The 15,005-nt window shown below is 37.7% G+C and overlaps 1 protein-coding gene across 1 annotated transcript in view; it reads left to right on the top strand.

Annotated features, from left to right (window-relative positions):
* The window catches only part of HCN1 (hyperpolarization activated cyclic nucleotide gated potassium channel 1), a 197,267-nt gene that overhangs the window by 122,341 nt on the left and 59,921 nt on the right, over positions 1–15,005 (top strand). Inside the window, exon 4 of the mRNA XM_042875288.1 lies at positions 3,442–3,660. Coding sequence (XP_042731222.1) covers positions 3,442–3,660 — 219 coding nt within the window. The remainder of the gene's footprint in view (positions 1–3,441; positions 3,661–15,005) is intronic.

Genomic DNA, 15,005 nt, shown 5'->3' on the forward strand with positions numbered 1-15,005 from the left:
TGCATTATGAAATCACAGAATCACTCCATCACAGAGGTTGAAGGGGATCATTGGAGATCATCTAGTCCAGCCCCGCTGTTAGATCAGATTCCTAAATTATGTTGCACGGGAAAGTGTCCAGACAGGTCTTGAATATGTCCATAGAAGAAGTCTCCACAACCTTTTTGGTCAGCTTGTTCCAGTGTTTTGTCACTCTCAAAGTGAAGTTTGTTCTCGTGTTCATATGGAACTTCCTGTATTCCAGTTTGTGCCCCTTGTCCTGTTGCTCAGGACCACCAAAAAGAATCTGCACTTGACACCCACACTTGAGATACTTCACAGAATCAAAGAATCATGGAATGGCTTGGATTGGAAGGGATCTTAAAGATCGTCTTGCTCCAACTCTTCTGCCGTGGACAGCGTTGCCACCTGCTAGATCAAGCTGCCCAGTGCACCATTCAATCTCACCTTGAACAGCTCCAAGTATGGGGTACCTACAGCTTCTCTAAGCAACCCATTCCAGTACCTCACCATCTTCTAAGTAAGAACTTTCCTTCTAACATCTAAGCTATATCTCCCCTCTTTTATTTTAAAATCATAGAAATACCGAACCATGTAAAAAGTTGATCTCTCTGTTATTTTTAAGATCCCTTTGAGTACTGGCAGGCTGCAGAGGTCTCTCCTGAGCCTTCTCTTCTCCATACTGAAAAAGCCCAGCTCCTTCAGCCTTTCCTTTTTGAAGAAGTGCACTATCCCTCTAATCGTCTCTGTTGCTGTCCTCTGATTTCACTCCTACATTCCATGTATTTCTTGTGCTGGAGGCCCCCCACACCTGGATGCAGATGGGGCCTCATGAGGGCAGAGCAGGGGGGGACAATCACCTTGCTCTCCCTGCTGGCCACCCCTCTTTCTGTGTAGCCCATGATACAGTTTACCTTCCAGGCTTCAGGTGCACACTATTGGCTCACATCAAGCTTTTCATCCACCAGAACCCTCAAGTCTTTCTCCATATGACTGCTCTCAATGATTTCTTCTCCAGTTTGTAGCCATACTGCACAAGTTTAGGTATATTACATCCGTTTCTCTTCCTTTGTCCACTGATGCTGCCATTCCTTCATAGAAGGCTACCAGATAAGTAAGGCATTGTCTGCATTTGGTGAAGCCATGCGGGCTGTCTCAGATCACCTTCTTGTCTTCCATGTGTCTTCCAGGAGATCCGTACCTTGATCTTCCCAGGCAAAGACATAAGGCTCACTGGCCTTATAGTTTCCCAGATGTTCTTTTCTACAATTCTTAAAACTGGAAGCGGTAACTTTTTCCAGCTACCAGGCATTTCACATGAAAGCCATGACTTTTTGAATACGATGTAGAGTGGCTTGCCAGCTACATCAGCCATTTTCTTCAGGACACTGGGATGCATATCATCAGGTTCCATATAGCTGTACACATTCAGCCTCATCAGGTGGTCTTGAGTTTGCTCTTTGCCTATAGTGGGAGAAACTTTGCTTTCCCAGACTCCTCCAAAAGGTCAGGGGATGTGAGAAGCAATGGATGCAATGGATTGGTGGAGTACCTAAGCTTTCTCTGGGTCTTTCTTCCATCTCATTTCTCAGAGAGGATACACTCTCCTTGGCCTCTCTTTGACCATTGTACCTTAGAATTTTTTCTTGTTATTGATATCCCTTGCCAAGTTCATTTCCATCTGCAACTTGGCTTTCCTGATCCCATCTCTGCATGTCCAGACGGCATCCCTGTATTCTGCCCAGGCCACACATCCCTGCTTCCACATCCTGTCATTTTCTTACTTATCCCTCAGTTTAATTGGCAGGTTCTTTTCAGTCATCCTCGTTTCCATCCTCCCCTGCTCGATTTCTCACCTATGGTGTTGCTCTTGAGCTCTCATAAAGATGTCCTTACAGATCTGGTTTAGTTTCATTCCTTTGACCCTGAAGACAGCTTCTCAGGGGTTCTTGTCCAATAGTATTTTTTAACAGCTGGTAGTCAGGTCTTCTAAAGTTCAAGGTTCTGATTCTGCTCTTTGCCAGGTCTGTATTCTTTGAGATCACAAACTCAACCAGAGCATCATCCTTACAGCCCAGACTGCTTCCAATTTTAACTTCTTTAGTGACATCAACGGGCTCTTCTTGATCAGGCAGGAACTAGCAGATCCTGACCACCAGATGTCCCTTATTAGTCCAGACCCTAATTTTAACCCACAAGCACTCAACCTGTTCATGGCTGTTTTTCAGAGGCAGCTCTTTGCAATCCCTGCAGCTCTTTACATAGAAGGCAAATCCCCCACCCTCTTGCCCTACATATCTCTTCCAAATGTCTGAGGCACTCAATCAGAGTATTCCAGTTGCGTGGTTCACCCCGTGTTTCTGTGATAGTAATTAGGTCATAGATTTTTAATTGCACCATGGCTTCTATCTCCTAAAGTGACAGTGTGAGTCCCAGACTGCGTCAAATGAAATGTAGAGATAGCGGTAATGGCGCACTGATGTTTTGTTTATGATGAATGATGCGAGCAGTACCCGGGCCAGCCTGGGCCACTGGGCAGGGAAATGCTGCCACTGTGATGGGAAATGAGGCAGTTAGGACACCTGGCCTGAATCGGGAAAGATTCAGGGAAAGAGCACACGACATCTTGCAAAAGGTCATAAAGGCGTGGGGGCAGCTGCCTGGGCATTTCTGGGCATTGGTCAACAGGTGTGAGATGTTGTGTTGCTGGCACAGTGTTGGTTGGGAAGCAGTGGTACTGTTGCTCTGTGCTGGTCTGCAGGTGGCAAATAATTGCATTGTGGATATGTGTACATAGTTGTCATTCCATTTTTCTTTCTGTTTACCATTTCTTTCTTAGTAAACAGTTTTTTCTCAAACTAAGTGTTGACTTTTCTTTCCAGTTTTCTCCCGCATCTCGTTCTGGGAGTAAGCCAATGGCTATGTAGTGCCTAGTTGCCTGACAGGGGAAATCACAAGAAGACATAACAACAAAGTTTTCTTTTCTGCTTGAGAAATCAAACAGCTGACAAGATGAAAAGTAGTTGTCTGTTAAAATGGAGAACTTAGAAAAGAGAGAAATGAGGCAATTAGAGTATGTTCCTGCATACTAAAACATCTTGTTCTTCATAGGTCTGCATAGTCAGCTCTTTCTAATCTTTCTCCCATAGAACTATAAAATAAAATCGACCTTTAGTCCTTGTAATTAGGTTAACTCCCAGGTTTAAGAACACAATCATGTATTTGAAGTAGTCTGTATTTCATATCAGTGTGCTAAATACCAGCTGGCACAATCTCTAACACTTGATCTAACAATTAATTTAGAAGAAATATCTCCTCACATACAGGGGCTATATTACCAGACCACATTTTCAGAGCCAGTAATTATCCCAGTATACAGGTACAAATGTGTTTTGAACTTCAGCTACTTGCTGGCTCAGTCACCTGTCTTTTTTCTTGCAGAATGATTCCTGGGGGAAACAATACTCATATGCGCTCTTCAAAGCCATGAGCCATATGCTGTGCATTGGTTATGGAGCCCGTGCCCCTGTCAGCATGTCTGATCTCTGGATAACCATGTTGAGTATGATTGTGGGGGCTACTTGTTATGCCATGTTTGTTGGTCATGCCACTGCCCTCATTCAATCTCTGGATTCTTCACGGCGACAATATCAAGAAAAGGTAACACATTTTAATGTACCACCTTAAGTTTTTAAGCAGTTCAGTGATACGGTTTAAATGTGGAAAAGGTCTTATAAGTTTGCATGAAATAACCTAGTGACATCCACATGCTGTAGTGAATATTGATGTGCACAAAGGAATTCAGGACACACTCTGTGTTAACAATATTCCTGCACGAAATGCATTCTGAAAAGAGCACACGTCATATAAACTGATTGAAACCTTGGTTGTGTAACTTGCTTTAAACTCCATAAAAGCACATTACACCCCCGTGCTACACTCTGTAGGTACTCAATCTAAGCAGCTTGAAATATGACTTTGATGTTTGTAAATTAGGCATTTTTGTACAGTTCATTGTTTCTTCTTTGGGCAGCAAGTTGAGAATAGATTTTAATGTAAGAAAATAATGGTCATTTGATAAGGACCATTCCCAATAAAAGTACTTTCAAATGCGGTTCCAAAAATTGAACTACCTCAGAGAAGTGCTTATAAATAGGACCTTGCTTTATAATGTCATAGTTTATACTGTAATCCATGATGTCTCCAACGACAAGAGGAATGATAGCCAAAAGATAGCAAAGTAGATAGAATTTACTGAAAGAAAAAGAAAAGAAAGATTCTTTATGTAACAGGAAGAAAAAGTTCATTCAGTTCCTTGTTGAATTCCTCATAGGCATGATTAGAATTAAAAAGATGTAAATGGGAGGGTACAGGGTGAAAACTTTCAGGAGTGAACACAAATATGCACTAACTAGCACTGTCAGTTGTTCAATGAAAGGTAAATGCAAGTTTAAGTGGTGCTTTGAAACCAGATGATGAGGCTAAGAGCGGTGGCATAAGGAAGAAAGGAGCAGAACAAACCTGAGCAAAGGACAGTAAAGATGTACAGTTGTTGAGATGTTTAAGAGAGACCAAAATAGGATATTAAAATAAGAGAGGAAGTGGAGAGGTCATGCCAGGAGAGGTCTGCTATGTAGAGTAGCGAAATCAGTGAGTTCAAATCAGCAAGTAAGAATCATGTCCTGAGCAGTATTAATTGGCATATATCTGTAAGAAAGTCCAGAAAAGCAAACTAAGCAGAAACCCTGGTGTAAAGTAATACAAGCCAGGCTGAAAAACCTGGCAGTGAATGAGAAGATGAGAGGGTGACCCTGGTATGTGCTGAAGATGTAAAGGAATGGCCTGACTTTGTTGGGCAAGAATAAGGAAGAGTCCAAAACCAACACGTAAGTAGAAAGAAGTAAGACTGTTTGTTTTACAGGAAGGCAAGCCAAAGTAACTGAATGTATGGAAGAAAAGTTTACACTCAGTTTTGTTAAGCTCTAATTGCAACAAGGCAACAGAATATATATATCAGAGATAGTCAGAAGTCAGAGATGTGGTTAACAGTCCAGTAATAGAAAAATTAGCTAGTGGCTGACACCATTAATATCAGAATTATTTATAACAGAAGTTTGCAAGCAAGAAAGCCAACACAGTGTTGCCCTGAAACATTGGTGAGGATTAATGGTTTAGGTGAGGATGAGTTAAAACCTCTAAAGATGTCAGGTTTTACTGGCCACATGAAACTCCATAATCCATTCCAATTGAAAGCCATGGGGCTCATCCTGGTAGGTGATTTAGCCAATACCAACTGTCTTGTTGGAGTTAGTCAACAATGTCTGTTCTGCCAGCTAACAGGGAAGGAATTTTATCAAAACAGGATATTTAAAGGGAGCTGTGGGACATGAATATCTTAATAGTAGCTATAAAAAAAAGGCATAAAAAGTAAACCCCAGACTTGGTATAATTATAGTTTCATTACAGATTAGTCAAAATATATACACACATAAAGATAAGCATGATGTAGGAAAACAGCAAAAAAGTCTTAATTCACTAAAACCTCTTAATCATTATCCTCAGACTTTCCTGGTTGCTGCATGATATCACAATGTCTTGAGCTACGGAAATACAGAATATGTGCAAAAAATGTTAATATATTTTAAGTGATGCTAGGGAAATCATAGGAATATTTTGTGTAAATTAATCATAGAATCATAAAATCATAGAATCATTAAAGTTGGAAAAAGTTGGATCATCTAGTCCAACCATCAATATTGCCCACAAATTAAAACCTATTCTGTAGTCTTTATTAAACTTTGCCACAGAAATGTATAGCAGTTTTCACTGTCTGAAATTCTCAACATTTTCATTCTTTTTTTTTTTTTTCTATTTTTTTGTTACTTGACATCAGAAGCAAGAGTTTTAACATGGCAATGACAATCAGGAATGAAAAAAATGAGCCAGAAAGTGCATGCTTTAGAAAATGTTTCTCTGTCTTTCTGGCAGCCATTTGTATGCCAGTTATTATAGTTTAAAAGATGTCTTAATTAAAGAATATTTCTGCTGATTTCTGAGGCCCTGAAATCATGTGTATATTATCAGCTATTACAACTGTGACGTGTCCTCATCCATTGTTTTATCATAGCTTAATACTATGTATTCTATACTATAGATATATATACATTATAGCCTAAGAATTATGGAAACATTATTGCTGCTGCTAAGGAATATTGTATGTTTTTTCTTTCCTCTGTAAGCTAGATAAATGAGTATTTCAAAGATCAGTTTGTGCTATCTATTTTGGCAGCATTTTTTTCTAAAATAATATAGCTTATATTTCACTTATCAGGGACTTGAGGAAAAGGTAAATTAAATCTTCAGCCACAAGTTTCAGACATATATATATATATGTAAATACATATATATATATACATAGCACTTTTTGTCTAATGCATTGCTTTTTCTTTCTCTTGGAATTCAAAAATTTGAAAAATCATGAGAGAGGGATTTGTTTAAATGCTAAAGTAATCTTTTTTAAGTTTAGTGTATGCAGGATTCTCTATTATGTGGCTCCATTGTTTGTTTTAAAAGACACAAAAAATAATGAAATTAATGAGAATTGCTAGGCAACACAAAATGATACCAGAGGTGAAGAAAAAGATCCTGGTTTGTTTGTTTGTTTGTTTTCATTTTTTTGACTGTTTTCTACTAAAATGACATTTGATCCAAATAATGGAAGGAGAATTCTGATCCTTCTTACCATACAGGGAGATGATTTGCCAAGACCAGCGTACCTTCCTCCTCCAAACCTTCCAAAGCTCAGGGCATTCAAAACTAGAACTGGTACAATTCTAGATGGAAGAAATAAACACAGAAAAATGAGAGAGAGATTTAATAAAGCCAAATATGTCAAACACCATCAAACAGCACCTGCTAAGAATCTGAGTGGTTGCCAAGCGCTGCATGCGGAGAGAAATCAAAGTAAGAAAGCAAACATTGCTCCCACATGTTTACTGTGATGAGCCAAAGACATAATTTTTCAGTGGAATTTAACAGCGATTATTAGCTGCTGATTAGAGAAGGTGGACAATAAAATCACATACCAAGATTCACTGCAAAAAAAGATAGGATTGAGGTACACTTCAGAGTGTTCTGCTGAAGAGAATGGAACTGTTACCAAAGGAAAAGCACCAAAAATACGTAAATCAGAACTTGGCTTCCATGAGTGAAGATGCAGGTTCTGGCATAGGAGGAAGACATGTCAGAGCCAGGTAGACTCAACCTGACTTATCATTCTGCCTTATGAAGAGACAGCCTTATGTTAGCATGTACGCAGTAGTAAATAGAACTCATATTTGAAGTAGCAAAGTCCTTTCAGATTTTGTAAAATCTTGGAAACCACATCTCAAAGATGTTTGTCTTTTCTAAGACAAAATTTATATGAAACAAGTAAAATATATTAATATTTTTAATCAACTATACTAAAACAAAGTGGCCAATTAAGCAGTCACTAGTTTCTGTAAACAGTGTCAGTTTTTAATAGGAAAATGTTCACCTAGTGCTCTGGATATCATTGAATAACCTTGGTTGAAGTCTGGTTAATATTTCTTCAGTCTGTAGGCATAAATTACTCGTATACAAAGTCTCAACAAGCGAACAGAAGTAGGATTTATAGTAGCATGCACTATGTCTCATATTCATAACAATTTTGAAATTGATAGAATGACAGCTTTTTTATTATGTATTTTTCATATTTTCAACCATTTTCAATTCACACTATGTATATTCTGATTTTTATCTATTTGTGAATCTAACACACTGGGTTTCAGAAATAATAGAAAGGCAAAACCAAACAGATAAAGTTATTTTACCAGTTGCAAGTAATAAAGAGGCATAAAACTTATGGAATGCAACTATACAAATTAAATAGGAAATAAAAAACAATGCAGCTTACTCCATGCAATTGCTACTGCCTTAATCTTGAGAAGAAATTTTAAATCATTATCACAGAGATTAAAAATTTCTAGGCTTGACACTGATCTCAGATATCCCAAATGACATCTTTTTCTAACCCTTTTTTGTTAAATATGCTTTTATCTTCTCAATTTATGATATTTTAGCACATCTTCAGTTAAGTTAGTGTAGTCCAAAGAGAAAAAGCGTATTTCTACAGAGAAAATGCAGTAATTGCAAGATAATTTAAAAGCAACTTTATGATTGTTATTGGGTGTTCAAACATAGACAGCATCATAATTTAAAGCAGATTGCTCATTTTTACTTTTCAAGCATTCAAATAAATGTTTACAAATGAATAACAGAGTTAGTACAGGAGGACAGCTTTACATTGTGCTGCACAATGCTTTGCATCAGCCTCTCAAGTCTTCCTCTCACTGCGCCAGTTTGGATGTCTAAATTCTCCTTGAAGTGTATGGGGAGAGAGACTCAATATGCACTTGCAAGAGCAAGCAAGCTCTTGGGCAGGTTGAAGCAGCAGTTGCTGAGCTGTATTTCCAATTTTCCCCTTCCTCCATGAACTGCAGCACATGCTCAAGCACCTTGTGCTGTGAGACATATGAGCTCCTTACTTCCACAGTAAGAAAGAGGGGCCACCTTTCTTGACTAAGGCAGCCAGAAGAGCAGATGGCACTGATTCCCCTCACTGTGCAGTGCCTGGGGCAGAAGACAGTCTTGGAAATGATGAAGTAGGTTCAGAGCTGACCCGCACCCGAGCACTTCAAGCAGAAGTCCTCCAGGCTGCTTCTGCTGGGGCTAGGAGCAGCAGATGGAAAGAAATGGAGAAAGGAGACTCCTCACAGCTCAGACACAGAAATCATTGCTTTGCTGAGAGGAATAGAAAGTTTGCTGTTCCTGCAGGTTTAAGGCAAATGACTATGGCTCCCTGGGAATAACTGATTGATTCTTCAACCGCTTCCATGCAGCTTTTAATAGCTGGTTGCCAGATAATTCAGAAGTTGTGCTGGTAGCAGGGACAAAACCTTTTATCAGAAAAATGTCTTAAATGCTAGGGCAGAGTTGTGCTTCTTTCTGCACAGTTACTGTAGTGTGTAGGGCTAAAGGCAGTGAGCTGGCTCTGCCATGGAGTACGTCAGGATTTGGTCAGTATTCACTGCTTTTTTGCATTTTCTTATGAAGAGAAGATTGCTTTGCCCTCTTTTCTTAAGTTTTAATCACTTTGTGGTTAAAACCATGGTGGAACAACACCTTGACATACTCATTACTAAAGCTAGAATACTTTTCTGGAAAACCTTAGGTATCCATATCATACAGATTTCTGCAGGATCTTAGAAATATGATAAACTAGCAAACACATAGAAGAGGAAGAATTACAATAAGCAGGACCGCATTCCCATTTAACTAGGCTTGTACTAGCTTCTGGTATTAGGCAGAGCCTAGCTTGAGTTTTAGACACCCGGCTGAACTTGCAGTATGGGATGTAATTCCTCAATCTTAACCAAAGTTTCTCATGAAGCACTGGTTTGTTACTTCAGTAGCTGTTCACGGTGTGCATGTTTTTACAGGAAATGAAGCCCTGCTTTTCTGATGCTGTTGATTGTTTTTACAAAGCCTGAAAATAGCATAGCTCTCTTTACTTAACAATAGCACATTTTCACTTATAAAGCATTATTTTAACATTAGGTCATATCATGTTCACAGTGTTGGAGCAGGTGAGCAATTTGGCAGATAAATCTTACATTTTCTGTGCAGTTGTGCTACAGTACACATACAACACCAGAGGAACAATTTATTTTGGAGAATGAGGGATGATTTACTTCAAACTGTGGTGGCATCAAATTTTACAAGTAAATAAAATTGGAACCAAAGTGAAATCTTGTCACTGAAAGATCAGTGTAAACTTCCTGATGTCTAAAGGAATATGTAAATGCAGCCACTGAACTCAAGTTTGTTGAATATAACAGTGGTAGTTGTGTCAGGATAGGGCCTTTACTAGCCTTCTCATACCACCAGTTCATGATATTGGTTTCCATTCATAATCATTACCTTGAATTTTTGCTGTGTATAGTTGTGATATTTAACTTGACTTCAGTGTTCCTTGTCTTTCAAATATGAAAGAGCAATAGATAATTTTACACCAAGTAAGGACAAAACTGTTCCCTCTCTCTTCCTGAACAAGGATCAGAAGTAACTCACCTGCAATAACAAAATAAGTATCTTTGTGTCTTTTCAAATGCAACTGAACAGTATAAGGCATTAGGAGATTATAGATCAGTCAGAATGCCCTCACCACACTGCTTTCTTGCTTTGTTCTGGTACATTGTTATTGTGATTCGGCTTCTTGTTGCAGTCAGTCTTTCAGGGGTAATGGAGTTGGTTATTTGTGCCTTGTATCTTTAAAAAAGTGACGGATTCCTCCCTATAGCACTTCCTATGCAAGCCAAGTGCTATCCATCCGGCTGCATCATACCTGTGCCAAGCTGTAATAGACTCCCACTGCTTCTAAAATGACAGATGGGACTTCCTTTGATTTATTGCTATGTTGTGGGTGATTTACCTATAAAGTGTTCTGCTGTCTTGCATTATGGATTAGGTTTCTAACAGCTTTCCATTTGAAATTGCAGAGCAAGCTCATTACAATTTAAGCCATGTTCATGATGACTATATAAAATCAGTGGGAAGACATGACGTAATTCTAAAGACAGACTTTACAAACATGCTTTTTTTTTCTTCACAACAATTATCATAGAGTAGGCTATTTATTTTTATTTTTTATTCTTTAAAGAAACAAATTGCACGAAACTTCTGTTTTCCAAAATTTCTGCTTGAAGGAAACTTTTTATAGAATGGGCCATTCTAACTCAGTTCTATGGTTCAGTGCTTGTTTCCTGCGTTTGCAGAAGGAAATAACATAATACTACTGAGAAAATAGTCCTTGTTATGTAGATTTGTCTGCTTCTTTGCCTTGCTAGAGAGGGAAGGAAAGAAAGAAAGACTGATTTTATTTTGACTCCTAGATAATAATTTTCTTCCAACAACACTCTTTTTCCTGAAGTCTGAGAAATTAAAACATTTTCCTTGAAAACACAGTTACTTTGATAACTAAGATAATAAATACAAATTCCTGAAGTCTATGGGGTATATGGGGTAGCAGTAGGACTGAAACCTGTTCTCAGCAAAAGACTCTTATGAAGTCTTCTCCACTGTATTACGTGCTAAATTCTTTTTTTTTTTCCCAAGTGGTTAGTAACTTTGACAAAATTAAAATACAGTCTCAATAATAAATATAAATTATTTTTATTTCAGTATTTTCCTAAGACATGCTAGGCTTACCCTGTCCAGCAAGCTAAACACTAGGAATTTATTAATAGCAGAATAAAAGCAAATCTCTTCATAAAAATGCACAATGCTATATGCTCACATTGTATTGTTTCTCGTTAGGAAAATGTCATTGCTAGGAAAACGTCATTTTCACATGGCACCTGTATGGTCTCCTAGAAAAGATATTACTTTACTGGCTTTCTTTACTATAGGCAAATCTAGCCAAACATATTTCCTCAATCCAGAATTTAATGAGAATGTGTAAATAATGTTATATTGTTTCAAGTACAACATTCAGCTATTTTTAAAATGAAAATGAAGACAACAGGCACTTTGAGCATTTCTTATGTACTTCTGGCTAGAGCTATCAATCAGAGTTTAAAGGAATTCATTCCCTTAAAGAAGACATCTCCTTATCCTTTTTCAACTTTTTTTTTTTTTGCTTAGATCTTTTTTCACTTCTGATCTGCAGAGATCATATGCTGGTAAGAGCCTAGCTGTCTATCCTGATGCAGAGCATCAAGAGTTTCTCAGCCCTCCTTTGGGCAATATCAAAAGGCGAACATGGGCCTCATCCCATCAAGGAGCCCCACCAGAGGCAGTCTAAAAAGCCAATGCAAATGCAAATTGAGCCAGACTGGAGAAAGAAAGGTTTGATCTGTGCAACAGAAGTAATAGGAGGGCAGGTGTGACTTTTACCTATGTCATGCCACCAACATAAAAAGAAGCTGAAAGTAGCAGGAGCCCAAGGAGATGCAGAATGGGGGAAGAAGGGAGATGAAGAAAGGAAAGAACTAGGAGTGTTCTGTGGGAGAGGCTTTTGGCATATTTTAAGGAGCTTACAGTGGAGGATTTATGGATGGGCATTGAATTGGATGGACATCTGCTGAGGAAAGCTTAAGATCAGAGAATATGTGACCTTATTTGGAATAAATTCAGAAACAATTTGTCATGGCCTCCATTTTGGGGGCAGAATGACAGATGAGAGACTTAGTTTCTGCCTTTGCTTCTTCCACTTACTTTGAGAAAGAGCAGGTTCTCTAAGAGGACAGTGCCAATAAAATGAGACCTATGATCATAGAATCATAGAAGGGCCTGGGTGAAAAGGGCCTCAAAGATCATCTAGTTTCAACCCCCCTGCTCTGTGCAGGTTTGCCAACCATAAACCAGCCTGCCTAAAGGCATATAAGATGGATCAACCCAATGGTCAAAGTGAGCTGATACCAGCAAACTTGTTCAGCCGGAGGTGAGATTTTGGGTTGCATGTACAGAGATGTTACAGCAGTTGATAGTTCCTGGTTCATCAGGTGGGCCTATAAGACAAAGAACGGCATTTACAGACAGCTTTGCTAGAAGAAAAATATGAAAAGAAGTAAAAGAACTATAAAAATGGGCAAAAGACATTAAAATCTCTAATGGACCATATTGGATTTTAGAGTAAGGCTATAAAAATCTGTGAGTAACTGTGACTGAAAAGCAGTGGAGCAATAAAACCACAACTATATGTGACTCAATAAATGAAAATATAATTCTTTATTACTGAAAGGTCATGTTTTAAATCTGTGTTTCCAAAATATTTAAGAACATGGCTTCTCCTCATAGAGTTGATTTGGGGAAGATAACAAATGTAAGCTGGCCAAACAGTTTTGAGCTCAGAAATTATTTAGGACAACAGGAAAACATAATCTTGTCCCTGCTTGAGACTTTGAAAAAAAATTCTAAATCTTCTTCTTCTTCTTTCTTTTTTTTTTTTTTTTTTTTTAATAATTGAAGGATTGAAGGTTTTTTTTTTAACTTCAGCTGTCTATTCTTATCTTTTGTAGTTTCTCAGTCCAACACTATCTCAGTCTACCTCCAGTCCAGTTTCTGCATCTGGCAGAGAATATCTTTCCCCCTTTTCTTCAAAACTGTCTCTGGAAGCTATTAATGTTTTGTGGAGTTTAGGGAAATGCCCTGATGTATGTAAACCCTCTCCCAGTCTTGCCATGGAAGGAAAATAAACCTTTTCTTTTTCTGGGGAGTGCTGTGCCACTTATGCCAAAGAAATGAGAGCTTCCTACAGGAGCATACAGTGGTGTAATTAATAGAATAGTGTGACAAAGCAGGAATAAAGGAAAATAAAGTGAATAGTGAGAGCTTTGCTCTATGACATATCCATTAATATGAGGTGCATGCCCCATTGCATGTGACATTTAAATTTGTGATACAGTTATGAACAGAATAGGTAATAATCTTGTGGCAGACTGAAAATTAACTGTCTTTCTGTCTACAATGGCTGAAGGCAATTCCTCAGAGAAATGATTTGGTTTTGCACTTAGCACCATTGCTAAAGGTACCAATTTGCTAAAAACAGAATTTAACTTCATAACTTACATTATATGCAATAAAGATAATGGGTAATGTAAAGGATTTCTACGCTGGCCATCCATTTTAGAAAATGTCACTATCAAACATGGAAAGTAGAAGGAAACACAAGTTTAGGTTTCATTTTGCTGCAGCTTTAGCCCCTGAAGTCCTTACATTAATACAGATGTTATATGCATTTATTATTTATAACAAGATTCTTACCTAACACCTGAATTTCAGCCTAAGCAATATTCTTTCTCTGCAGTTTTCAGGAATTAAAACTGTAGAGCCTATATTTAAACATTTCTTCTCAAAAAGGTAGTTCACTATCTATGCAGATTTAAAACATATTGATTTGACAAGAAGATTGTAAAAACAAAAACTGGAAAACTTAAAACAGAATGATAACTTCAGAGTGGATAATTCTTGTATTTTGTTAATTTAGTATTTCCTGAAAAGAAATAGGAAATGAACTTTGTGGCACAAGTGAAATAATTAAAATAAGTTAAAATAAGAACAATTTTATTGAAATATATATACATCTGTATACATATGTGCTTAAAAGTCTAGTTAAATTCCTTAAGATACTTATTTTCAGGTGATTACAGATTTCCTCATGATCACGACTTCTAGCATACTTTCTTTAAAACGCTCAAAATTCTTCCTCTTCTTCCTCCCGTTCAGTTAAGGAGAATAGAAATTAAAAACCTTTTCATGTCTCAATAGCCTGTTACCTGTGTTTTTCACACAGCCTGCATGCTTTCTTTATAAAGGATGCACTACTATTCTCCTGGGAAAGTTTTCCTATGGTTTCATTGTTATTGCACAAAACTTCAAGGTCTAAACTACAGTGTCTGAAGACTCCATGTGATGGTAGCTCAATATAACACTGTACTGAAATTATCAATTCCATATGTGAAACAAACGGCCTCTGGAGGCTATCCCACTGAGAGCCAGTGGTACTATCATGCAAATTCCTAGTTATAGAAAAAAAGCTATTTTATTCTAGTCTAAATCATGGAAAACTTTGCTAAAATTTCTGATACTTAGCAGACTATTCCTAAAAATACATAAGACGGTATGAAATTGATATGCATTTTCTAAACCAAATTTCTTTTTAAAAAAACACTTTGTTCTTTCAGTTTAGAGCTGCTTATGGATTTTTTCAGATCCATTTGCTAGCTTTTCACAGCTTTCACATTTTGTCATAGGCTCTTGAAGATGTTCTACGCCTTTGTCTAACATCTCCAATTCTTGACTTACTATTATAGAATAAAGGGAGGAAAAAAAAAGAACCATTATTTGAAATTTCATTTTCTGCTTTGTAGTTACAGCTTTTTGAATTTACCTGTTGTTAATCCCATCTATATTGAATAAAACAC

This window comes from Lagopus leucura, unplaced genomic scaffold (assembly GCF_019238085.1).
Source record: "Lagopus leucura isolate 7727_CA_CO unplaced genomic scaffold, USGS_WTPT01 Super-Scaffold_100014, whole genome shotgun sequence".
NCBI lineage: Eukaryota > Metazoa > Chordata > Aves > Galliformes > Phasianidae > Lagopus > Lagopus leucura.